At 41.5% G+C, this 24450-nt stretch overlaps 4 protein-coding genes across 5 annotated transcripts; 2 read left to right on the top strand and 2 right to left on the bottom strand.

Annotated features, from left to right (window-relative positions):
• The first annotated feature begins 10063 nt into the window (after nucleotides 1-10063).
• Nucleotides 10064-13302, top strand: nr2c2ap (nuclear receptor 2C2-associated protein). The gene is made up of 5 exons (XM_076278774.1): nucleotides 10064-10156; nucleotides 12030-12120; nucleotides 12257-12362; nucleotides 12473-12540; nucleotides 12929-13302. Exons 1-5 carry the CDS (start codon nucleotides 10104-10106, stop codon nucleotides 13049-13051), a joined length of 441 nt encoding a protein of 146 aa, XP_076134889.1. The 5' UTR covers nucleotides 10064-10103; the 3' UTR covers nucleotides 13052-13302.
• rfxank (regulatory factor X-associated ankyrin-containing protein) lies at nucleotides 13166-15363 on the bottom strand. Its single transcript, XM_076278773.1, has 8 exons — nucleotides 15254-15363; nucleotides 14857-14949; nucleotides 14530-14595; nucleotides 14346-14446; nucleotides 14128-14253; nucleotides 13952-14018; nucleotides 13769-13849; nucleotides 13166-13460 (listed from the first exon to the last, which is right to left on the bottom strand). The coding sequence occupies exons 2-8, from the start codon at nucleotides 14942-14944 to the stop codon at nucleotides 13348-13350; spliced, it is 642 nt and encodes a 213-aa protein (XP_076134888.1). The 5' UTR covers nucleotides 14945-14949; nucleotides 15254-15363; the 3' UTR covers nucleotides 13166-13347.
• Nucleotides 15364-15466: 103 nt separating this feature from the next.
• On the top strand, nucleotides 15467-19146 carry borcs8 (BLOC-1 related complex subunit 8). Of its 2 annotated transcripts, XM_076278775.1 has the most exons (6): nucleotides 15467-15712; nucleotides 15916-16028; nucleotides 16240-16304; nucleotides 16406-16513; nucleotides 16811-16897; nucleotides 18673-19146. In XM_076278775.1, the coding sequence occupies exons 1-5, from the start codon at nucleotides 15676-15678 to the stop codon at nucleotides 16863-16865; spliced, it is 378 nt and encodes a 125-aa protein (XP_076134890.1). In that variant the 5' UTR covers nucleotides 15467-15675; the 3' UTR covers nucleotides 16866-16897; nucleotides 18673-19146. The 2 variants fall into 2 exon arrangements, with proteins under 2 accessions (XP_076134890.1, XP_076134891.1); XM_076278776.1 differs by lacking the exons at nucleotides 16811-16897; nucleotides 18673-19146 and having other exon boundaries at nucleotides 16406-16517.
• On the bottom strand, nucleotides 17759-20082 carry tmem221 (transmembrane protein 221). The gene is made up of 3 exons (XM_076278778.1): nucleotides 19781-20082; nucleotides 19285-19370; nucleotides 17759-18557 (listed from the first exon to the last, which is right to left on the bottom strand). Exons 1-3 carry the CDS (start codon nucleotides 20071-20073, stop codon nucleotides 18037-18039), a joined length of 900 nt encoding a protein of 299 aa, XP_076134893.1. The 5' UTR covers nucleotides 20074-20082; the 3' UTR covers nucleotides 17759-18036.
• Between the last annotated feature and the right edge of the window lie 4368 nt (nucleotides 20083-24450).

Raw genomic sequence — 24450 nt, forward strand, 5'->3', positions numbered from 1 at the left:
TAAAGGGGCAAGTTTATCTGCTAAGGTGTTCAGCATCTGGGATAAGATTTTAAAAAGTAAGGTCACTGCAAAGATCATGTAAAATGTCTGCTCTTCATTTTTTTTTTAAATATATCGTATTTACGGAAGCCTTGATATTTTCCTTTTACCATCTCTAATGAAGCCGAAGCCCACAGGACAATGATCACTGAAATCCATTGGTAATACACACCTATGCATATAATTATGAGGTGTATTGGTAAGAATAAGATCTAACAGGGATGAACGACTGGGAATTTTCATATTAGGTCGTGTGGGTTCTGTGTGGGTAAGATTGAACTCATTGCATATATATGTTTTAAGTCATCAGCTGCTGGAGACATCCAATCTAGGTTAAAGTCCACTAAATGATAGCCTCATAATTAACCTGAGAAGTTAATTGCTCTGAGAGACTATGTAGCCTTGTGCATCAGGATTGGCAGAGGGTGGATTGTAAACGCCCACAATAACCAGAGAGCACCCACCAAGTTTTATAGGCCGGGAGCTACGTCCACTCCTCAGGATTTTCACTATTATTTCCTATTATCTTATACATTGGGCCATCACAAGTTGATAACGACCATCCCCGACTTGGCCCTGTTTGGTCTTAGGGGCCAAAAAACACATTATTTGGGAAAAGCTTTTGGCGGAATGATGTGGATGAATTGTGAATATTAAGGTACTGCAGCTACGTAAATGGTCGTATAACCCTACAATTTTGCATGACACATAAGGGAAACTAGCAGAAAATGATTCTGGGGATTGGTGCCTTTTTGCTGTCAAATATCACCCTCAACATAACCGAAAAGACAAAAAAATGTCTGTCCTCTTGACAAATTGTCATCAAAAGTGATCATTTTCAAGCATTGTTTTATACATATCACTGCCTCAAATGTACATGAACTTCCCAAGCTTCAATTTAAGTCCAAGATGACTTTTCTACAGGATTACAGCTGGTATAACCAAAGTTCTCGACACTGTACCTCAAATCAGAGAAAACAGAACTTTCAAGCATTGCCATTCCATATGGGATTAATAATATTTTTTGCATATGAACAATGTTAAACAAGAGTTGAGCCTTGATTTGAAGTGAATTGCATTAAAAAAGGATTAGGCTGATGTTATCATAGACAGGATGTTATGCCCCTAGGTGGACTGGGGTCAAGGTGCATGTTCATCCACCAGCTGATTGGAATGGTTTTCTCACAAATGATAACAACAAGAAGGCACTCATTAATTTACTTCTGGATCACTGGAGGTCTCATGATATGATGGAAGACATCATCCAAAGGCCTGTCATCTTTGACATAGGAGATAGACTAATCAACATCAACCAGTTGGCTGAAGATTACACATTTCAGCTCGTAGGCTATTTGTATTTAGAACGTTGTTATACTTTCACGTTAAGAATATCCTACTGTTTTAGATTATTGTTGACATTTTGGCTAGTAATAGCTCATTGCTAATAGCCAGAACATAAGTTAAATAGCTAGCATAGGTAGGCTATAGCAGACTTATTCTTCGAAATTGATTTTGTGTTCAAATGGAGGACAGTGCAGGCTCTTTTAAACGTGTGCTATCTTTCCGTCGATGAAAGAAGACGGAGATCGGGACCCAGACAGAGTGGGAAACCGTCGAGGTTGGCAGCCTGGACAGGATGCCATTAGCTGCTATTACAACCAAGGCGGGAACCCCGGCTTACCAGGAGTTGAGACCGCTGATGTAGACACTGAGGCGGATTGGACTGACGGTAAAACGTGTAGCTTATTTCTCTGGTAGCTGCTTTAAATACCAATTAAGGCAAATAGACATTGAGCCTTGACATGTACTGGACGTTGAGCATTGACACGTGCTGCCATTCAGGGTAGGCTATTTTCTGCATTTTCATGTCATTAGCATGGGTCTCTCCTGTGCTATTGGTGACTTTAGCTCTCCACTGCTTTCGGTTTTTCAAGTTAAAAGACGTTTTCAAGTTCATTAGCACTGCCATATTATGTATATTTCAGAGGTGGGAAGTAACGAATTACATTTACTCACGTTACTGTATTGAGTAGTTTCTCTGAAACTCAACATGGGCCTGCCTGCCTCAGCTGCCTGTGAGCAGATTTCAGTTGTGCTGGATTACTGTTCACTGCAAAGCGAGCAAGGATGAGCGCAACTAACTTTGAAAATCAACTGCTGCTCAAACTTAAAGGAGAACTCTTTCACATAGATCTACATTTCTCAAGATCACTGAGTACTGTCATTAGGCCTATACCACCTCTGGTATGTTTGTACGTTATGTTACGGTATTGCAGATTCAGGAAGTCCAGAACACCCGCCAGACAGTGTGGTAGAGCACTCTGAGTGGTTATCCAGTGGTCCGAGGGTAGACAAGCAAACAATGAAGACATTTTGGCATTGTTTAGACTAGGTTTTACCATCTGTGTGACTTTTTCGCTGTACCTCGCCAATTCTGTTAATCAGTTTACCAGTGTGTTTTATGTAGTGGGTGGAGGTGAAACTCTCCTGCATGGAAAGGCTGGATGACTCTCTGAAGAAGCGGTGGTGGCACCTGACCAACACCTTCTACGTAGAGCCCCTAGAGGTATTCTAATTAGCAAAGACTTGTTGGTTTGTTTGATTGTTAACTATCTCTAATTCCTCAATGTTTTTTCACGTCACACTTTAATTTCTAGGGAAACCGTGAGCAGTACGCTTCTGTGAAACTTGTCACCTACATCCAGGTATAGATACTTGGAGATGTTTATATAGTCATGGATCTTCACCCCCCTTTAACATATAAGTTATTAGTGAACATGCAGACCGTTATTCAGTTGGTATATACAGACCGTGTTGTTTTCTTTTTCTAGCGGTACTGTGGTGGGATTGTCCATGTGTCGTTCCGCATCGAGACGGAGGCCAACTTTCATCTGGAGATGGATGGAGTCCAGGTATTTTTCTTACTGTCAATTGTTTACTAAATCTTATTTATTATCATTATTACATGGTGAATGGTCTTCTACAGATGGTCGAGATTTCTAAGACGTTCCAGGAAATTACCATCTCTACAAATGGAAGGGTGTCGACCACGGAGTGTACTTAAACCTTCATACCTTCCCTCCCCCTGAGCCTGGTTCTGGTCCTGATATTCCTGGCCTCTGGTTTGGACGCGGCCCGTGGTCCTGGCGCTCCTGGTTCTGGCGCTGTCCGTGGTCCTGACACTGTTGTTGGTCTTGACGCTGCTGCCTCTGGTCCTGACTCTGCTACTGGTCTTGACGCTGCCCATGGTCCTGGCGCTCCTAGTTCTGGTGCTGTCTGTGGTCCTGACGCCGCTGGTCCTGACGCTGCTGGTCCTGATGCTGTTGCCTACTCCTCTGCTGGCACTCTGAGCTCTGCTCAGGTAATAGGAAGCGCTCATGCCAGTGCTACTCCCCAACTTAAACCTGCAGGGTTTTCAGGTGATAGCCTGTTCTTGCAAGGGATTCCATCCTGTCATTCTAATGTGTTTTGACTGTTTGCTCTGGTAGGGGTCAGGAGACAGCAACCTGCTGTCTGAGGCCATGCAGGTTCCCTCCCTCTAGTAAATCATGTGGTATGATTTAGAAGAATGGGATCAGTTTCTTTGAAAAATATGAACTTGGATATTGTTTGCTTATTTAGCTAACTGTCTTTTCCAGTGATAAATCTGAACCACAAAGTGAAATATGACATTAGCCTCGTTGTGATAAAGTTTTAGATTTTTTTTTTTACAGCCAGCTCTTCTCGTCCACGGGTCTAGAGGACTTCTCTCTGAGGCTTAATGGCCTGAGACAAGCGTTTGCAGTGAGTACTAAACCCGGTGATGGAATATTTTGGTCATTGGATCAGGTCTTAGTCGCCAATTTCTTGCACATAAGGTCTACTTGCTCACCATTAAAATGTGATTTAAATGTTCTTTGATAATATGTTTTAATGCTTTGATCAGGTCTTGCTCGCCGAGGAGCCGGCGTGGGAGTGGCAGGGAAGATGATCTTGCGCACCATGGCTGCTCTCAATGGACAGGTAGCATTCTTAGGTTGCATTTAGTCTCACAGGACCAGATGTGACCTTGACACGCAAGAATAAATCAGTCAATTGGGTGACTGAGTGCACATCTGAAATGTATGCCAGGCACGACCAGAGTTCACTGAACAGATGTTCTCTCCCTTCCCCCCTTTTTTCCACTTTCCTCCAGGATGCTGGTGTGTTTCAACAGGCCTTTGACCAGCTGGTGGCCTTTGCCCAGACTCCTGGTCATGCTCAGACCATTGAGACTGAGCTGCTGGTGGTTCAGGTATGTCAGGTTGCTGTACTCATTGGCTCACCCAAGCTAATGTCCTTTTATATATTTTCGTTGACTTCTTTTGGTTTTAGATCCACAGTGTCAACTTGCTGGACGTCATCTTTGAGATGGTGTTCTTCAGGGAGCTTGAGGGGGCTCGTGCCAGGCTGGCCCCTGTGAGATTTGTGCAACCTCGTCCTCCGCTGTCCATCTATTCATTAAACACTCTCTGTCCTCCCTTCTATAGCAGGTTCAGGGTGGGTTCCTGGATCATCTTGTGACAATGATCCATGCCTTCCTGCCCTCCGAGGCGTGGCCACCTCAGGCTGTACAATGCTGGGGGCTGTTGCGGGTAAATAGCTTCTTCACCAACCGCCTCCTGGATGTAGTTTATGTATCAGTAACCTTTTGGACTGAATGTGCTCTCTTTGTGTCTCCGGTCTGACCACAGGCTGACCTGCTGGGTTTCCTGAAGGAGGTATTCTCCCTGGAGCAGAGTGTGTACAGCCGACCACAGGACCTCTCAGATGGGCTCTTCAACTGCCTGGAGCAGCGTGTGGATGAGCCCCTGGGGTAAACATAAGGGGCTGATTGGGGTAAATCTTAAAGGCTGGTTGGGGTAAACATTAGGGGGTGATTAGGGCAAACTTTAGGGGCTGACTGGGGTAAATGTTAGGGGCTGGTTGGGGTAAACTTTAGGGACTGTTTGGGGTAGATTTAAGGGGCTGGTTGGGGCTGATTGGGGTAAACTAAAGGGGCTGATTAAGTTACACTTAAGGGGCTAAATATGTGATAAAATGTGATTAAAATATTTTTTAAAGAATGTATTGTATGGTTGCATAATCTTCTTTGATCTTCCATAAAGAGATAGTGCTCTACCTCTCTCTCCCTCTCTCCTCCTATCTTTCTATTTCTCTCCCTCTGTAGGTGGTTTTTGACGCCTGACGCCGCTGGTCCTGATGCTGTCCGTGGTCCTGACGCCGCTGGTCCTGATGCTGTCCGTGGTCCTGACGCCGCTGGTCCTGACGCTGTCCGTGGTCCTGACGCTGCTGGTCCTGATGCTGTCTGTGGTCCTGACGCCGCTGGTCCTGATGCTGCTGGCCCTGGCGGTGCTGCCTACTCCTCTGCTGGCACTCTGAGCTCTGCTCAGGTAATATGAAGCGCTCATGCCAGTGCTACTCCCCAACTTAAACCTGCAGGGTTTTCCGGTGATAGCCTTGCTAATGATTCCATCCTGTCATTCTAATGTGTTTTGACTGTTTGCTCTGGTAGGGGTCAGGAGACAGCAACCTGCTGTCTGAGTCCATGCAGGTTCCCTCCCTCTAGTACATTGGTTCCCAAAGACTGGGTCGCGACCCACAGGTGGGTCGTAGAAGATTTTATTTGGGTCGCCAGCATAGCCTAGTGACAATTTATGTTGTGTAATACCCCTAGCAAGGTTGTACCTTATATAGCTTAGGAAAGCTAACAGCTTTCTATTAGAATCTAGTTTGTTTATTAGGATCTAGTTTGTTAACTACCACAGTCACGAGTTGGGTCGCGATAGTCTGTCATTTTTAAAAAGTGGGTCCCCAGAAAAAAAGTTTGGGAATTACTGCTCTAGTAAGTACGGTGCTTGTGAATCGGAAAAACACAACAAAGCCCACAAATCATGTGGAATGATTTAGAAGAATGGGATCATTTAAAGATCATATCTTTCTATTTCTCTCCCTCTGTAGGTGGTTTTTGTTGCCCCCTGGTTAGTGCCATCCAGTAGGACCATGAAAACGTGAGGACTTGGGAACACACAGCTGCCGACTTCTGTGGACCAGATGCATTTAGGAGTGGACATATTCATGGATTCAAGGAGTGGGGTATGGATGTAAGGTTTAGAATAACATACTGTAGGCTACACATTTCAAACATTCAAATTGAGTGACCACTGGGCTAGATCCTGGTATAAAAATATGTTTATTGATGCTGGAAGTACAAAAAGTACTGCACGTAGCTTTGACCTGCTCATTGGTTGTAGCAGGGCACACATGTTTCAGAATTGAGAGTTGGTGAAGTTAGAGGTTTTTGCTTACAATTGCATTGAATACTTGCTCTCAATAATTACTGTACCATATGGAAAATATAGTTGACAACTGCTCCTGAGTGTTTTATATGTTGAGAAATCGTATTAATTTCAGAATTTAAGGAGCAGTGGAACTGTTTAGAAACAGTGTTTACTTATGATGCCTTTGAGAGGCAGTGTTTTTGTTTGTTTTTGTTTTTGACAACAAAGTCTTCTGCTGCTTTGACTGAAGTTCCAGTGAATCAATGGAAGAGCTAAGCTCTGAACTACAGAGTTGTCAAACTTTGTATTTATTTTTGCCTGCCTCTGTTAAATCAATTCAATTCAATGTTATTGATTTATAAAGCTCCATTAACAATAGATATGGTCTTATAGCGCTTACATTCCAGGGAGACATTGCCATTCAAATTTCATAATTTCTCAGAAAGGGCTATGAGCCTCTACCCAGCCTCAAGGGGTGCAAGCATATAGAGAAACACATTTTATTCTGTATCAGCCTTGTTGGACTACAACCATGCCAAGTTTTGTGTGGACTGGTGAGATTTCAGTAATAATAGTTGAGGGGAAAAATGTTGAGGGGACAAAAACACTAGCCTAGTGTCCACTCGCTCTCATGGTACAGCGGCCATAATAAAGTCACATAAGAATCCTCATTGCTATTTGTAGCCTATAATAATTAGTCAAACCACAACTAAGCATTCAAACTGACACAGGTCCCCTGAGTGCTGGATACTGCAGGGGGTATTTTTTCACTCGGTCACATCATCAACATGAGCTGAAGCTGTGCCTGCTCGTTTAGCGCTAATGCCTTCTGGCAGAGATGGAAAGGTTCTGGAATCCTCGTTGAGAAAAAAAAACAAAAAAACAAGCACAATCCTCATAGACTTGTCTGGAGTTTCAGGTCCGTGTCCTGAGGTAGGTCTTGTGCCTCGCCCTAAAGCTGGTTGGAAGTGAGGTGGTAAGTCGGAGTGGCCACACTTCATAAGCCTTGCTGATGCAGCTCTCCTGTACAGGCTCTGACAGCCAGGGGGGCAGACTACACTAATCACGGGGGACTCATGGCCCCAATCCTCCAAACTTACTCATCTCTCTTATTTTTATTATTTCAATGGCTCTAATCGGGTCTGTGTTGCTGGGGGCAGGGATGTTTGAGTGATAATTGAGCACTTGGGGTTGGCACCCGTGTGGTATCTGCTGGGGAATGTTGAGGTTCGCTTGCCCGAAAGTCAGTGATTTTTTTTTTCTCTCTCTCTTTCTCTTTGGAAGACCAGAACACGTCAACACCATTTCAGCCCTAATCGCAAAGCAATCATGTCATCAGAGTCTTGCAGAAAGTTTCAGTTTGAATCAGCCACTAATTTCATCAGCATTACACTCACACAGCTCCCAGACTTGAAACAGCAAGAATAGGCAATCACTCACACAAGGAACCATGCCCCACCATCAATCAGTCTTCCTTGTAACGCACAGCAACAGTAATGCACATGTGACTATTCTCTTAACACTGACAAAATAATGCAAATGATGGTATGCGAGGAAACAGACGACCGTGACAGAAACTCGCTGCTTGAGGTTGTAAGTGAACAAATTACAAAAGATTGTGTCTAGTAATGGAGGCAGTGGAGCATATTGTGAAAATGCTCTGCTGCTTAATGGTTTAATTAAGAACCTCACTCAAACTAGAGCATAAAATTCCAGCAGAGGATGTGGCGTGTGAGGAACAGCATAAACTCAGTCGCCTAATTGCTCCTGTGCAAGCAGATGTGTCTGACATTCCTGGTCATTTTCTGCTTATTAAAATGTTGAGTGTCTCAATGCTAAATATTGAAAGTGTGCAATTACTCGGCATTGCCTTCCTCTAACTAGTCGCATATATGTCCGGTTTCACCAATAAAAAAAAAGACTCATTCAAGTGTACACTGCAGCACTCAGTTGACAGCTGTCAATAGTGTAATCGGCAGTTCATTACTGTAGCAAAGCGGTGTTTGGTGAGTACTACTCTTAAGTTAAGATATTTTGCTTGGCATCTTTTTTTGTGGAGGGAGATGCCTCATTCCCTAAGCAAGAGCTACGATTAATGATCCACTGCAGCAGGACAATCTGCTCAAGTAGCTACAGCTCATAAACCTCGGAATGGATCAAATTCAACCACAGACAGGCGGCTTATTTACCTCTACCGAGATGCCAGACAGAACAGAATTTCTCTCACTGAGTCAAATACAGTATACTCCTTATCCCATAACTGGATAAAAAACTCCACAGGCAAACATCAAAAGAAAAACTTTCCTTCTGAGGATTAAAACTATTATGAACTCCAGCAGCTTACAGTCATGTCAGGGCATCTTAGAACAAGGAGAGGGGTGTCCTCCAAAGACCTGCACCCTCTGCAATTTTCACACAAGCCCAGTTTCATCAGGTTTTGTAATTCAGACTTATTGATTATCCACAGTGGGCAGCACACCATAACCAGGACGGCCTGGCCGCTTTCATCACCTTGAAAAACTGCCTGTCCCTTTCCAAAAACACCCCCTGGACAATCCTTCCTCTGTGGAATGGAAGGCAGTCTATCAAAAAAAAAAAAGGAATTTGTGGTGGAGAGTGATTCAAAGACACCTTACTGTGTAAATACTAAGCTGTCACAAGAAATGATTTAAACTAAAATGATCCAACTAGTCCATTCAAGGGTAAATTACCACTGAAATGGTCTGTGCAACCTATTTCACACATTTGCAGGGAAAGTAAATGCTCTCAAATCCCTCAAGCTCTCATTAAGCAACAATGTGTAAGTGTTGTAGTCGGCCTACTGAAGGTCATTGCAACATTTATCTCAATGTAGATGAAGCCTATTGTTAACTGTTCACTCAAAAGGATTTCAGTACTGGAAAAGCACATTAAACAAATCGCATGCATCTATATATGGACAATATTTAAACAGAGACTTTCAAAGTTCTGTTCAGGAAATATATCTGTGAATTATTTATCTGTGAATTTGTTCCTCGCTGTTGCATGAAAATAAGAGAGGGAGGAGCTGGTAATGCTGTTGATGCTGGTAGAAGGATAGACCATTACTGCCATCTTGAGGTCTCTGAGAGGGTAACATAATTATGCACAACGAGCAGCAAAGGTTTAGGCCTGCTAATCTGTATTTCTTATCTGTAAATCGGTAAGGCTATATGGTAAATAGTATGAATGTGTGTTCAGCTTTCAATGTTTGACTCCAAATTATTCCTTTTACATGCTAAAGGAAATGATAGATTTGCCCAATTGCTTCACCATAGTTTTAGTTTGAGTGTTAGATTTTGTAAAAATATATATATATTTACCTTTGGATTTCAAGGGATATTTTGCAGTTAATTGGGGTCAAATAATTAATTTGGTGATCCCAATTGAATGACTGATTCAACTATAGATCTGGGGTACTCTTTACAGGAGGGAATTATTCTGTAAGTCATGCAGGAAAAATGACATTGAGTATAGATAGAAATGTAAGTCATGCAGGAAAAAAGACATTGAGTATAGATCAGCATACCTAGACATATTTCCATGTGTTTCTTCCCACTGAACATAAATATTGTATTGTCACATTTTACTTTCAGCTACACTGATCATTACAGCAAATGCTCCAGCCTACTTCATTCCACATGGACTCAGTTCAATAGGGGGCGATCGAACGAACTAAGGCAGTTCCTGTAATCTGGGAACGCGGATGTGTTTTGGTCCTTGGTGTGATTGTTCTCCCAGTCCCACATGCTGAATCCAAAAATGGCTGTATCACTGATATGCAATAACACACAGAGCAGGTACGGAAATGCAGTTAAATGTATGTGTGAAATGCTTAGAGATGGGTAGGTTACTAAGCATGTGCAGAACATGGTTTATTTGCCTTGGCTACTTCGTGTTCTTTACGGGCGCTGTAGATCTAAAATCATGTCGATAGTGTTGTAGTCATCTAGCAATGATGCAGCATGAGCTTTTAACTGAAATGTGTTTTAATCATGAATGAAAGTAGCCTAAGCCTGCGTACCACTGATTGAGTTTCGGGACGCAGTAGGCTACTGGAAAGAGGAGAGCAGACCAAAACCATGGCTGTCAACTCACATTTTGACATATCACTCCCTAACGCCACACATGCCTTTCACGCTGACTTTTCTTCTACGCTTCCTCCGATGTAGTAATGATTTTTAAATTAAACTGACAACGAGATCTTTGCATCAAGACCCAAGGTGGTTTTAAAACATGTTGGCAGCTACGGTAGCCTGTGTGGGTTACTGACGATGAGCGCATCCGACTGTCAAACGAAAGCGCAAAGATGCCTTATTTATCTACCAATAACTGAACGACTAAACTAATTAAGGAACGCATGGAGTAGCCTACTTAAGTGACAACACTGAAACAAACCAACTTAATATGGAAAGATCAATGAAACCATGCAGAAAGAAAGGGTTTTTACTGAATACATAGCCTATAAGGCTATATTTTTCATGAACATGACCCAACATATAGGCTTTTAGATTATACCAACTCATAGTAAGTAAGTAAGTAAATTTAATTTATAGAGCACATTTAAAACAGTTTCCACTGACCAAAGTGCTGTACAGACGATATGGCTAAAAATAGAAAATAAAAGCAAATCAGAACAAGCAAAACATAAAAGGCAAGCACAGAGAAAGTAAGCAAGACAAATACAGAAATACAATAGACAAATAGACAGCCCTAAACAAATAAATAGCAACAGTACGGAAGACACTTGAATATGAAGAAGAGAGGAGAGAGATGGACAGCTAGGAAGCAGGGAATGCCAAGGAGTAAAGGTGGGTCTTTAGTCTTGATTTAAAAGTGGTGATGGAGGGAGACAGTCTAACATCTGGGGGCAGACAATTCCACAGACGTGGGGCTGCTACCGCAAAAGCTCTATCGCCTCTTTGCTTGAGGCGGGTGCGGGCCACAGAGAGAAGACCCTTATCGGCAGATCTAAGTGACCTGGATGCTGAGAGGGGATGGAGGAGGTCTGAAATATATGAGGTAGCCAACCCATGCAGTGCCTTATAAACAAATCAGAAGGACTTTGAAGTGGACCCTAAAACTAATGGGGAGCCAGTGTAAGGAGGCCAGTACAGGGGTGATGTGTTGGTATTTCTTGGTGCCAGTAAGCAACCTAGCAGCTGCATTTTGTACTAATTGCAGACGAGAAAGTTGGGAGTGGGGGAGACCAAGATAGAGGCAGTTGCAATAATCTAACCGGGATGTAACAAATGCATGAATTACTGTTTCTAAGTCCTTTGGAGACAAAGAGGGTTTGAGATGGGAAATAATTCTCAGCTGATGGAAGCTACTCTTGGACTTGTTGTTATTATTACAAAAAAAAAAAAACGTGCTGAAGAATTAGGAGAGGCAGGGGGCTTTCCGAAGAAGACAGGGAATGAAGGGCATGCATGCACACTAGTAAAAAAAAACCTTTATATTTGCATGGCTTCATCTTACCTTTCCAAATTAAGTTGGTTTGTTTCAATATGTCACTGATAGGCCTCTAGGCTACTCTATGAATTCCTTAAGTAGTTTAGTCATTCAGTTATTGGTTGATAAGACACTGTTGTGCTTTTTTTTTTATATCCAGCGAGAGGTGAAGAATATGAGGCGATGAATTTTTAACTATTTTCACCCCTGGTTTAACAGAGTGAGCTCAGTTTTGAACCGAGATGTCAAACAGTTTGGGAAGAAGTACATGTTTGATTCTAACGAAGAGACATGCTGGAATTCAGATCAGGTAGGCTGCTTGCAGAGTAAAGACGGGCTTCTTTACTCTGCTGCTTCTCATGGCTTTCATGCAATTATATCAACTGTTGCAGACTCTGAATCAATGGGTGAACAAAGTAATAAGTAGGCTATATCTGTGGTGACAGGGCGATTCTCAATGGGTCTTACTGGAATTCCCTCATAGTGTGCGGGTGACCGAGGTAAAAGTACAGTTTCAGGGTGGATTTTCAGGGAGGACGTGCAGATTACAAGGTAGGTAGATCAGGCTATCTTTAACAACAGTGGTTACAGATGTTTTGTCAGTGGAATTCTTACATGGGCTACTCCCACTAACCTACACTGTGTGTGCTTTCTCCTATCAGGTTGCCTACAGAAGAACGACTTTGCTCAGATCACAGACTTTTATCCAGAGGATGACAACTCACTACAAATATCCTTATGGCCTACCTTGACAAAAGTTATTTTGTGTCATATTGGCTGTTTTGTTTTGTATGGCGGTTTTACATTTTACAATTTGTAGCTTTAGGTAAATATTAATCACATTTGATTTTACTTATCTAAAGAAATACACATGCAAGTCAGGTTGTGAATGGGATGCCCTACTACAGGTTGTGAATGGGATGCCCTACTTCCATATAGCTTGAAAATGAAACACTTTTTGAATTTGACAGATCAGTTCAATTGGGAATGCATTAGTCGATTGGTTGTGCAGTAGGCCAACGATTTTTGTCTACACTGGTTCTGTTCTTAGCCAGAAAGCCACACATGCTGGGCTGGCACTGTCCTTGTGTTTATCCTCTCCTTAACTCCTCACCCACAGCTTTCCCATTCAGGAGGCCCCCCCAGTGCACAAGATAAAAATAGTATTTGAAAACAGTGCTGACTTTTTTGGAAGAATAATTATTTACTCTTTGGATATCCTGGGAGAAAGAATGCAATGATTGTTTAAGGAAGAGAAGTACTACAGTAAAATAACAACACAGATTTTTTTTTACCCCAACGAAAGTTCTTTGCCGTATCTACAGCATGAAAAAAAAAAACAATGCTAGAAACTGTTATGGTAAAATAATCACCCATCAAGAGTGCCTTTATTATTTAAAAACAAAATGTACACATCTTTTTCACCTCCAAGGCCAACTTTAAAACCAAGCTGATCATAGAAAAATAAAATAAACACAAGTTTTGTATTTTGGTTATGGTTATTGGTCCCTGCTTGTATTCCTCCTTCCAGTCTCAGTCAGTGCTGTAGCTGCCCATCCACTACCCTCGAGTCCACAAATGATGGTGTCTTTTCATTTTTGGGTTTGAAACCTAGTAACTTCAGAATGTGATCCTCAATGGCCTTTTGAGCTGTAAGGAAAAATAGCATTATACTTAAAGAATCCCGGCGATTTTTCACAAAGATCTGTTTGTCGAGGTCACTGACTACTGTCAGTACAAAAAAAAAAACGAAAACAATCAGTTCTAGCAAGCTCGAGTTGCTGCAGGCAACAGCTAGAGTACCCAGGCAGCTACAGTGCAACATTCTGGGGGTATGAACATGTCCCCAGCGTGTAGAACTGTAGCTGCTTGCATGACACTCGATAGGTGTTTACTAAAAGGCTCATGTGAAGAATGGATGAACGCAATTCCAGTGAAAGCATATTTCATGCACTTGCCTTCTTTGTGCCCCAAAGCGACAGCCAAGTCCATTGGGTTATACCCAGAATCTGCCTCAAAGGTGAGATCAGCACCACCAGCTAGAATGACAATAGTAAGTGCACGCTTACCTCAAACAATTGTGGAAGCTACAGTACATCATTGACATTTATATCAGTTGGAGGTAAATGAAGTATACTCACCTAAAAGGGCAACTACGCACCCCACATGGTTACCTCTCACAGCATACAAAAGGGGAGTGCCTCCATTCTAGGTACATGGAGTTTGAAGATTAGGGTTTGAAAAATGAAGGAATATGTGCCACTCAAAAATGTCATGTGTAAGCAGATAAGTATGTGGAAGGGAAAAACAGTCTTACCCAATCATAAGAGTCTATATCAACGCCCTTTTTCAGAAGAAGAGTAACAATGTCAGCATAGCCTCTAGAGCTGGCTAAAGTCAAGGCACTTTCCCGCTCGCGTGCAAGAACTTTGGGATCTGCCCCCTTCACATGAAATACAAGAAAAGCACTTACTAAATTGATATGATTTCATAACAAAGCAATACTTCCTTTCTGAACCAACATACTTCACTTACTTTTTCCATAAGGAATTTTACCATGGAAATTTCACCAAAAGCTGCAGCCCACATAAGAGGAGTGTATCCACGCTTATCAGTGCTGTTCAGCAAGGCACCATCTAAAAGGACATGAACCAGCCAGGTCAACTGCATTCGATATTAGTCACAAGTGGTCTTTGTGTTAGAGCATACAACACCTTACCTTTGGTAAGATGGATATCCACTTGTGAAATGTCACCTTGTGCTGCCAACTGGTGTATAGAGAGGTCTGGAGGAATACAAAGGATAAAGGCTTTAGCAGTGGGTCAGTGCTCAGTGACGGTATTTACTACACCTCAGTAACAGTATTTACATTATTTTAAATAAATATATATGTCAAGTTACATAACATTTGCTCTTTTTTAATAACCTATAAATTCAATTGTTGTAACCATTGAGCCCCTTTTCTTGGTTTTAAGTCACAGCAGGGTTCATGTTCAGTGCAGGAGTTTCTCAGTATAGGCTACATCTCACCACCTTAAAAACTTACTGTCCAAAGTAGCTGGTCGAACTGTAGCTTCGTTTCCGCGTTGTCTATTTGTTAAAGTTGAGTTTGTGAGCACACCATCTTTGTCCATGATACCTAAGGATAGATGTCAATTAAGGTCGATGTAAGAAGAATACAGGAACTTGTGTCAGACTGCTTGGTTTACTCTGGTTTGCTTGGTTTACTCTGGCATTCTTAATGATGTCTTACATTTGCTCCACTGTAAATAACATCTACTGAAACCATTATCTTAAATGTTAAGGAAATTAGGCTACATTGGATCTACTCCAACAGGCCTAATTAAAGTTGAGTGAAAACGAACTAGCCTATGTTGAATCCATCGCACTCTCAAGCTTTGTTACCGGTGGTCTATAAACTACATTTAACAAATGATTCTTACCGCTTCAGCATACATTGCAATAGCCTAGGCTACTATTAAAAAGGGTCTTCGACATGTACAAATTTTATCCGACGTTTCATTCGGTTACTCCAGAGAGGGAGGGATGCTTATCAAAAGTGAAACAAAACATGCACATTCCCATGATGCATTTGACGATTCTTTACGTGAGACAAAAAGTCTAATGCATTAGTAATACAAATCGGAAATTCCTGTAGTCTTAATGTAAGACATTAATTAAGACACTGTAATGTAACGGGCGATGTAATAAGTTTAACGTAACTGTTGTTATGGTCAAACATTTACACCTAGGAACTATACGTTCACAGCCTTTGCGGATGAACGGACCCATTTTTAAAGGGCAGAAAGAAAACAAAATAGACCGACATTGCTGCCAAGAAGCCAGGGGCGTCTAATTTGTCGAAATGGATGACCAGGAAATGCAGCTCAAAGTTAAAAGAGGTGCATATACAATAACCATTATAAACAGCTGTCATAATGTTATATTTGCCGATGCTGCTAGTCTGTTACCCAACATAACGGCTAACGTTAGCAGTCAGTCAGCTGACAGTAGACCTACTTACCAATTGCAGTTGCTATATGATAGGCTACGATATATTTTACAGTAAGTCATCCAACTAAAATGTAATTGTTATCTATTCCAGTGACGGATAAATTCACAGAGAGCATGTACGTTTTGGCCAATGAACCGTCTGTGGCGCTGTACAGATTGCAGGAGCATGTCAGGAGGTCGCTGCCAGAGCTAGTGCAACACAAAGTGAGTTTCATGTCGTCTTTTTTATTTTTATTTACTCTTCGTGCCTCTCCTCATTGTGCATACTGACAGACCTGTTTATTCTAACCAGCATATATTTTACACAAGGGAATTCCTATTAAATGTCACTGTCTTGCTGTTTAGCATTAACGTTAGCCTGCTACATCATTCCAAATTGATGAAGCCATCTCCTTTTTTTGTTTTCCCTTTTCAGTCGGATATGCAAAGCTGGGAAGAGCAAAGTCAAGGGGCCATCTATACAGTGGAGTATGCATGCAGGTAATATATTGAGGATTAAACTAAAGGGTCACCAAAAAACATGTTGCTTTTTAGAGTGTAATTTCTCTAGGCCTTAGATTCTCACTTTTTTTTCTCCACAGTGCTGTAAAAAGCATGACCAACAGCAGTCTCTACTTCAAAAGCATAGAGGGATTGCTCCGTCAGACCATCTCTATGAAAGAGCAGATAAACAATACCCAAGGCCGCAGGTAGAGGTCATAATTCACATAATTTATCACTCAGACAGAATGCACATCACCCCTTGTAAAACTGTAAGCAAAGGACATTATCAGAGAAAAACGTAATCTCATTTTTTTTCTATCACATTCTGTTGGTCCTTTATTCGTTCTGTTATCTTTCATATATGATATGGCAGCATTTTTTACCTGACATCACCATCAGTTCCTTGACCCCCCCCCCCCCCCCCCCCCCCTTCATTCTGTTCATTCTATTTCATTTATTGTCATGTTTCTGTTTGTTTTCATGTGTGTGTGATGACACATTAGTGATGTAAGCCCCACTCCTCATCCCCTTGACCCTTCCCCATCTTCTGCCTCCTGATCACTGACCAGCAGTGGGAAACTGTGTCCAAGGTTAGTGTCCCTTAATCACAATGAACTCACCAGTGAGAAACTTTACTACTCCTCTGTAGGCATATTGAGCAGTATGTCTTAATTCAAAAGCCATTCGGAGTCCTATTTGCCATCAGTTGAAGACCTATTTTAGTCTCTTTCCATACATATCAGGCCCCAGACAAAACCAATATCTAGTATTGCTCAAAGTTCAATGTAGGTCTGAAAACGTAATTGGTTGACAAACAGTAAGACCAGTTTCTCCCCCACCTCCTTACATGTCCATAATCTGCCATATAAAAAAATACCAAAGATGCTTAAAACATTGTTCAACTGTAAAGTGGGCTTACATTGTTAAACAAATGAAATCTTTTTTCAGAGATTTTTCAAGTGAAAATAGAGCAAAACCATAGGCTAGTATTCCTTGCCATTGTAACAGGCTGCTTAGTAGGCTGCTTAGTAGGCTGAGTGAGTGAACTTGTCAACTGATTTTGTAGTTAGTTTGCCAGTTTTATCACTGCCCACATATCTCAGATCTAATAGGTCTTTATCAAGTGGTGGACCAAATACAAGTTCAGTTGGTCTGTGTGTGTTTGGTCATATTTTAGAGCTCAGTGCTGTTTTTAATGTTTATATCTACTAGACCAAAGGGTCATACACACTTTGATAACAGTTTCAATCCAATTAGGGTTAAATGGTTCCTTTAGGCCTTGTAGTTAACAAATTAATTGTTATGCCTAATTATTGTATTTAAACAAACCAGTTTCCAAATAGACTGTTAAAAAAATTCTATTTATTAGAAATTATTTCAGTCGGTATGGAAAGTGACATAACTAATATGTCATGAACTAATAAGTTAATATAACAATACAAAAATATCAAATGAGAGCATTTATCTGGTTCAGCGGTCAACAGTTAGAGAAGTGGTGCATGGGGAATCCACATTACCCATTTAGCATTGTCAGTGGTGTGTAACCGTAAGTGTTAAGGTAATAACCTCCTCATACTTTCCTTAAGTAAGACAGACAGACAAAGCATATGATACATTATACAGCATTCATGAAGTGACCCTCTTCATGTGATGTGTTGCTGGCAGATGGAACTACTGATCCGTGGATACAGGCTGTCCCTGGTTGTGCTGACCACTTGGTCAGTGTTGGTCATACCAGAGTGGAGTCCTTGCTTATAGCACCTGACTTCCGTGCCAACACAGTCCTCATCTCACTGTTGATCCCGTTCCAGGGCTTGGACGGGGACTGGAGCAGTCCGGACTCTGCAGACAGGGTCCGGTGCATGCGCGGCGCTGCTCCCCCACTGCCGCTGTAGCTCTCTTTCTCGCTGGCGTGGCTCGGCATCCCGCTGGACGAAGCGTACTGCTGCTTCTGTTTAACGTTAGGGCAGGGAGGGTAGGACAGCTGGCGCTGCAGGATGGACTGGCTGCGCTGGGTCCTGACTTTGTCCACGTGGCCCAGCTCAGGTGGGTGGACACCGGGGCTGCTCTCGGGCTCGTTCTGGTACATGGCGTGGGGGTGCTCGCTGTGGTACTGTCGGGCGGTGCGGGCCGCCCGTGCCAGGGAGTGAGCCACTATGATTAGCAGTACGAGTACTCCCGAGGACAGGACACACACGCTGGCGATGCCTGTCTCGTTTTCAAACACCAACAGCATATAAATGGACATGGCTGCAAAACAAAGAATATACACCGTCAAAAAATTTGAGTTGCTTAACCTCAGGTACCCTTGGCACTGCGAAAAACACTAATTTAGGCTGTTTTTGTTGTGTTAACTCTTTTGTAGGAAGAGAGCGGTGGAGTCTGCAGTGTCAAAAGAAGTGGGGGAGAAACACGGACCGGGAATGTAAAACGGCGGCCTTCTCATTCTGCGCTTTGGAGGTTGGGGAGGTTGTAAAAGGCTCCCTGTCCCTTCATCTTGTGAGGGTGCTGCCACTACATCAGCAGATCAGGACCCCTCAAACAGGTCCTCCCCACAAGGGGAAACCCTGTCACTCTGCCAGGCATGCCATTAGCATGTCTGTTTAGGGATGTCTATAAAAGAAGGAATTGTTCTCAGTCGTGCATAGTGCTCTCAAGGAATTTGACCAGACCTTAGCCTGCAGGTGCTGACTGACGCACAGAAATGTTTCAATGAGCTTAACTTTATCCTTTATTCTTTATCCTTCATTCTTTTTTGTGATCTATCATAATATTGGTTTTAATGCTTGGTATGAATGAGAAATTTGTTTATTGATGATTAAAACTACTTTTGTGAGAAGCTCTCCAAGTCAGCTACTCTTTCAGATTCAAGGTTTGAAAAGAGTGTCACAATCACACAGCTATTCACAGGTTATGATGGTGGTCAAATTGACCAAAGCACACATTTATATGAGAACAAACAATGTGTTTCGCTTACCTGCTAGATAGACGGACACACCAAGACAAAATAAACCAATGGCCACATGCCGCACAGCTCGACTGTCAAACAGAAACCAGTCAGCTCTACAGAGGCAGAAAAGGTTGTGCAAATTACATTTACAGTTATCATTTTTGGACCACATGCATCAGATTATTATTTTACAACTGCCCATTACAGTGCATACGTTTTAGCCTACTCTAATTCTATGCAAACACTCACAAGCCTGTTCTGTTAAATGTGTGGAAGGTCGTTTGGTCATGAATGATAAGACCAATGAGAATTGTATTCAGTTTGAATGAGGGGTCGCATTGACATTTTGGGGTCACCCACTAGGTTACTGCATGCCCCCTAACTGAGTATTATTTTGACTTGGGTAAAGTGTTGAATAAAGTTATCAAAACATTGTTTCCCAGAACTGAGTAGGCTATATGAGGCCTGAATACACAGAGTATAGTCAGACACTGCGTATGTAATTAAACAAATGTTAGACTACCTCTCCGTGTCTTCTTCCCCTCTGCAAATCTCAGCGGTGAAATAGCTATGCAGGAGGCATACCACCACAGAACTCAGGTTTAGTGTCAAAGACAAGGCAGTAAGAACTGTTGAAACCGGCAGGAGAACAACTGCAACTTCAACGGGAACGATAGGCGACGTAGATTCCTTGACACCCGTTTGTTGTGACTGAAGTTGGAAAATCAAGAAGACTGATAGTAAAGACATAATGGCAGACAGGACCCCTAATAGAGCAAGCACCATTAAAGATCGTTGGCTATACGTGTACGTCATTTTAGGGTGCAATAAATCCTCAGAAATGCTGAAGCAATTCGCCTTCGCCCGAAAAACAAAGTTGGTCCCTCCAGCGAAAAACTCCTCAAAATGGTGACGCAGGTGTCCGCTGTGGAGTTGTAGCGCTTGGGTTTCTTCAGTCTTTTCGTAGGTTAATAGATTTCCATTTTGTTGTACGAAAGAAAACAGCTAAAGAGAGGAGAAACGAGCTTTGGAATGTGCATTTGTATAGAGGTCCGTCACTTCTCAGACTGAGCATGTGATGTTCTTAAAATCCCCAGATTAAAAACTTCGCAGTGCAACAATGGACTTTTCACTCGGATTCTCTGACACAATGCGACGACTTGCTCGTCCCAGAGAGGTCTAACTCTCAGGAAAGATGTTAAAAGTTATGACAACATAGTTAGACTATCATTTGTTGTGACCCCTTTCATCATTATTTAGCTTTTTGCCAACTCTGCAACAAAATATCCACAGGCACATGCACAGCTAGCTTTTTCATTTAATTAAGACAATAGGCTATCTCTAGTTCGTTCTAATAGACTTGATATGTAGCCTAGTCGATGTAAATTTCCTGAGTTTCGGGGCAAATGGTCTTTTCTTTAAGTTATAATGCTTGTGGACAAAATTATAGATTGTGATAACCCTTTTAGCCATGCGTCATGGAAGTGTTGATAAATGCATCACCGCAATTTGTCCGAAACCAAAGCAATGTTGGATGCATGTTTGCTATTATTATTAGATGGGTTAAAAACATGGAGGCTCTGGGAATTCGGGGTGGTGAGGCATGTGCTTTCATTCTCTTCTCTGAATCCAATTAACTTTTCAGTGGTTGCTATGGTGACACTCCAAGAGCCTGCACCCTCACATTGCTGAGCAATCCGTTCATCACATTCATTTAGGCTGCGTAATGTAGGAAGAAACATTTAGTTAGCCTAGAGGGAATATAATATCATTTGAAAAGCAATTCTTGGGGACTTTACTATTCTGAAATCCATGTTCATTAAGACCATGAAGTGATGTAGGCCTAGTTGGTGTGTTGGTTTCGTATTTCTTTATCATTGGGACTTAAGGACCCTGCCTCTGTGCTTTTTGACAGGACGACTTGTGTGTATATTGTGGGACTGTTTGTGTTGTGCAAATGCACTGAATGTCCAGATTAAAGCTCACACAGGCCACCCAGTGGTACTGCTTCGATTGATGTAGGCTGAATGTCACACCAAAGGTAGAATTATGACTGTAGGCCCTGTAGGCCTAGCATAAAACATAATTTAAATAATTTTCCTGTGTGGTCTCAACCCCACAGACTATTCTCACTTGGACTTCTAGTCTTGAGGCCTTTATGTGTTGATAATTTGTAAAGCTCTCTGGGTGTAGAGAGTGGCATATAGGCTACCCATCCCACAAACATCTTTATACCACTGCCAGTGGTGTAACCTTCCACAAGATAGCAAGGGTTCTAAACATATAGATGTGTGGCAAGCACAAACTATTAATAATAGATATTATTTTGTACGAAATTCTTTTTTTGGGACATTTGAATAAAGGTATGTGCATACAAGCATATACATATTTTACTTATTTATTCACAGTGACTTATACATAGGTAAATTATTACAAGGGCCTCCCCAGATCAACTCAGGGTAAGGTGCCTTGCTTAAGGGCACAAAGGTGAGGAATTCACCCTTTTTCTGGCTATTGCGTGTTAGCCCAGCTCCTTAGGTGAAAGATGAGCAGAAGGAAAAAATACATTAAAATTCCAATCTGCATAAAATGCATACCATATCTCAGGTTTACCAAACATGTGACAGAAGGGTGCAAATCAAATTAAATAGTGTGAAGAAATGCTTTTAGTCATAAGTAAATGCATGGCATAGTACAAGTCGATAACTTTGATTAAAAAAAGCTTTTTTCCCTTTCTGTATTATTATAGGTATACTGATATGAACAAATCCCTAATGTTTTGCAGATAGTTTAAATTTGCTTGTCATTGTCTTTTTGTCTAAACTCTTTGGTGAACAGGGGAGTGCTCATTTGAAAATAAAAAAATTCACAGTTATGGTGAAGTTGTTTTTCAGAGAACAGGTGGGGGGAGGGTTGCAACTCAGGGTTGGTGGTAAGGAGCGCAAGGCCAGCTAGATGCTGCTCTGAACAAGATAAGCTTGGTGCTTAAAAAAGACTATACAACGAAGAATTGCTCTAACATATGCACACTAACCATGGAGGCTATTTCTGAATCTGACAAGCTCACCACATGCTCAAAAGGTAGACACCACTGATGTTGTCAAAAGCAGAAGTGAGAAGTTTCAGGAAAACACAAAACTTGTCTAATTGTGAACACTTTCCATAGGTTCCCTCATCTGACAGCAAAGACAAGCAAAAGTATCTCCTCTTATGTGCAAAACAGTAAAAGACCAAGTTGCATGTGTTATTGTCATTCATTACTTAAGTTATTGTGTTGTTAAGTCATCAAGATACGCAATTATAATATTGCCTCAGGACTCAGATGTATGGTCTTGAAAGTTCAGTGGGTCGTTTATTCATCTTTTCCCCTCAACTGAAACTATCTTCTGAATGCACCACAAAACTTGCCAGGCTTGGAAAAGTGGCTCATCCAGGATACTTTTGTGAGATGGGAATGTTGTACAACAAGAGTAATGGAAAAACAAATAACCCCAGAGCCACAAGGTTTTCATCCTTTTTCTTGCTATTGCCCATGTCCACAAATTTTCATTTTTTATTTTAGTGCTTAGACATGAATACCCTACCCCTGCATGGAAACTGCTGAGGACAGACATGTTTTATTGGTCAGGGAATTTCAGCAGCCTGATAGGAGGTTGCCGATTCTTACATCAGATGACTTGGAGCAGGAGGGCCCTAGAGTCTAACCTCGCTACTGTGTAAATTAGTTAATGTGGACACATCTACTAGGGAGGGTAATTATGGTTTGCAATGGGAATAGCAGATTGGGATGACATGTTTAGATGTGTTGACAGACATGCAACAGGTCCTAAAAACAGAACAGAATAATGTTTCCTAAATAAATGTGTGAGTTATTGCTTCTAAATATAACAATTAGTATGTATGCACAGCTTTGACCTCTCTTAGATGACATGGCCTGAAAATGCTGACCATGCTCTAGATTGAATTCCCAATTTTTAAAGATGCAATGGTGTCGCCTCATGAAAGGTCCCAACAATGGCACAAATTCACCAATGTTTTATCTGTCCTTTGCACACTTTCACAAATGGTTCACAAATAGTGGTGCTAACTCTAGTGTTGCTATTACTGTGGCCAGCGATCAGAACATGCATCATTTATTGAAGGATTATCTGATTGCATCCAAAATATCCTGTTAACTTTCATGTTTTTAAAACAATTATATCTATATTCTGACCATTGCATTTATAGCTGAAACATGTAAAGGTCAACAATTAAAGGTCAAGACATGTGTAACAGACCAACAGAGACAGATATGCCACAGCTTTATTTGTGCAGTATAGTGCTTGCTATCAGAAAGGTCTAAAGCAGCAATAAAATGTGCATCTTTAGAATCGTTCACTAATGCACATAGAATGTAATAGAATAGAATGTTCAAACATGAAAGAAATGGAGATATCATATAGGCTACTATTTTCTTATGGACTTACTATTTATTGAGACAGCAGTATGGTGCAGTTGTGAATATCTAATTTTGCCAATGTTCCCTCTTTACCACCCACATTCACCCAATTTTACCTCACATCGGTCATATCTGCAGGTGTTCTGAGATGCAGCACAGATTTTACAGTTTAATCTCGTAAAACAAATTTGAACACACAGCTTATTTTCAATGACGGAGTGACCTCAGTTCTCATAGAAACTGAATGCTAAACTAAGAGCGAGTTGATGGATATAGCTCCCCTAAAAATAAATTAATCACAAACAACTCATGAAGACAGTGGCACGCTACACGTTCATGTAGCCCATTGCCGAGTAAATTGCCCATTCTTCAGTATCTTAGAGTGTCGCTTATCATTTAGTGAGTGAAACATTGAACTCTTTCACCATCAAATGGGGCATCATAACAGACTCTTAGAAATATTGCCACAAACTAAATAAAGCGACTTCTGCCAGCTCGCACTCTAAAATGTGGTTGCAAAGTAAATCCACGTGAGAGAGATAATATCTTAAGAAGAAATATGTTGGTGACAAGTGAGATGTTAACGTGTCATGAAATTAGCCTATAAAAGCACTATTACCCTTCCTGACAGCAAATATTTGCTCTTGTAGGCTATTATAGGTTCGCACCTCATAATTTCATCAAAACATCTTTCAGGATTCGATAAACATGTCTTTAAAAACTTATATTCAAAAACGCCTAATGTCAAACCAATA

The sequence above is a fragment of the Alosa pseudoharengus genome, unplaced genomic scaffold (genome assembly GCF_046254945.1).
Source record: "Alosa pseudoharengus isolate Yale_2024_CS ecotype anadromous, Long Island Sound unplaced genomic scaffold, YU_APseudo_1.1 YU_APseudo_1.1_scf_11, whole genome shotgun sequence".
In the NCBI taxonomy this organism is placed as follows: Eukaryota; Metazoa; Chordata; class Actinopteri; order Clupeiformes; family Clupeidae; genus Alosa; species Alosa pseudoharengus.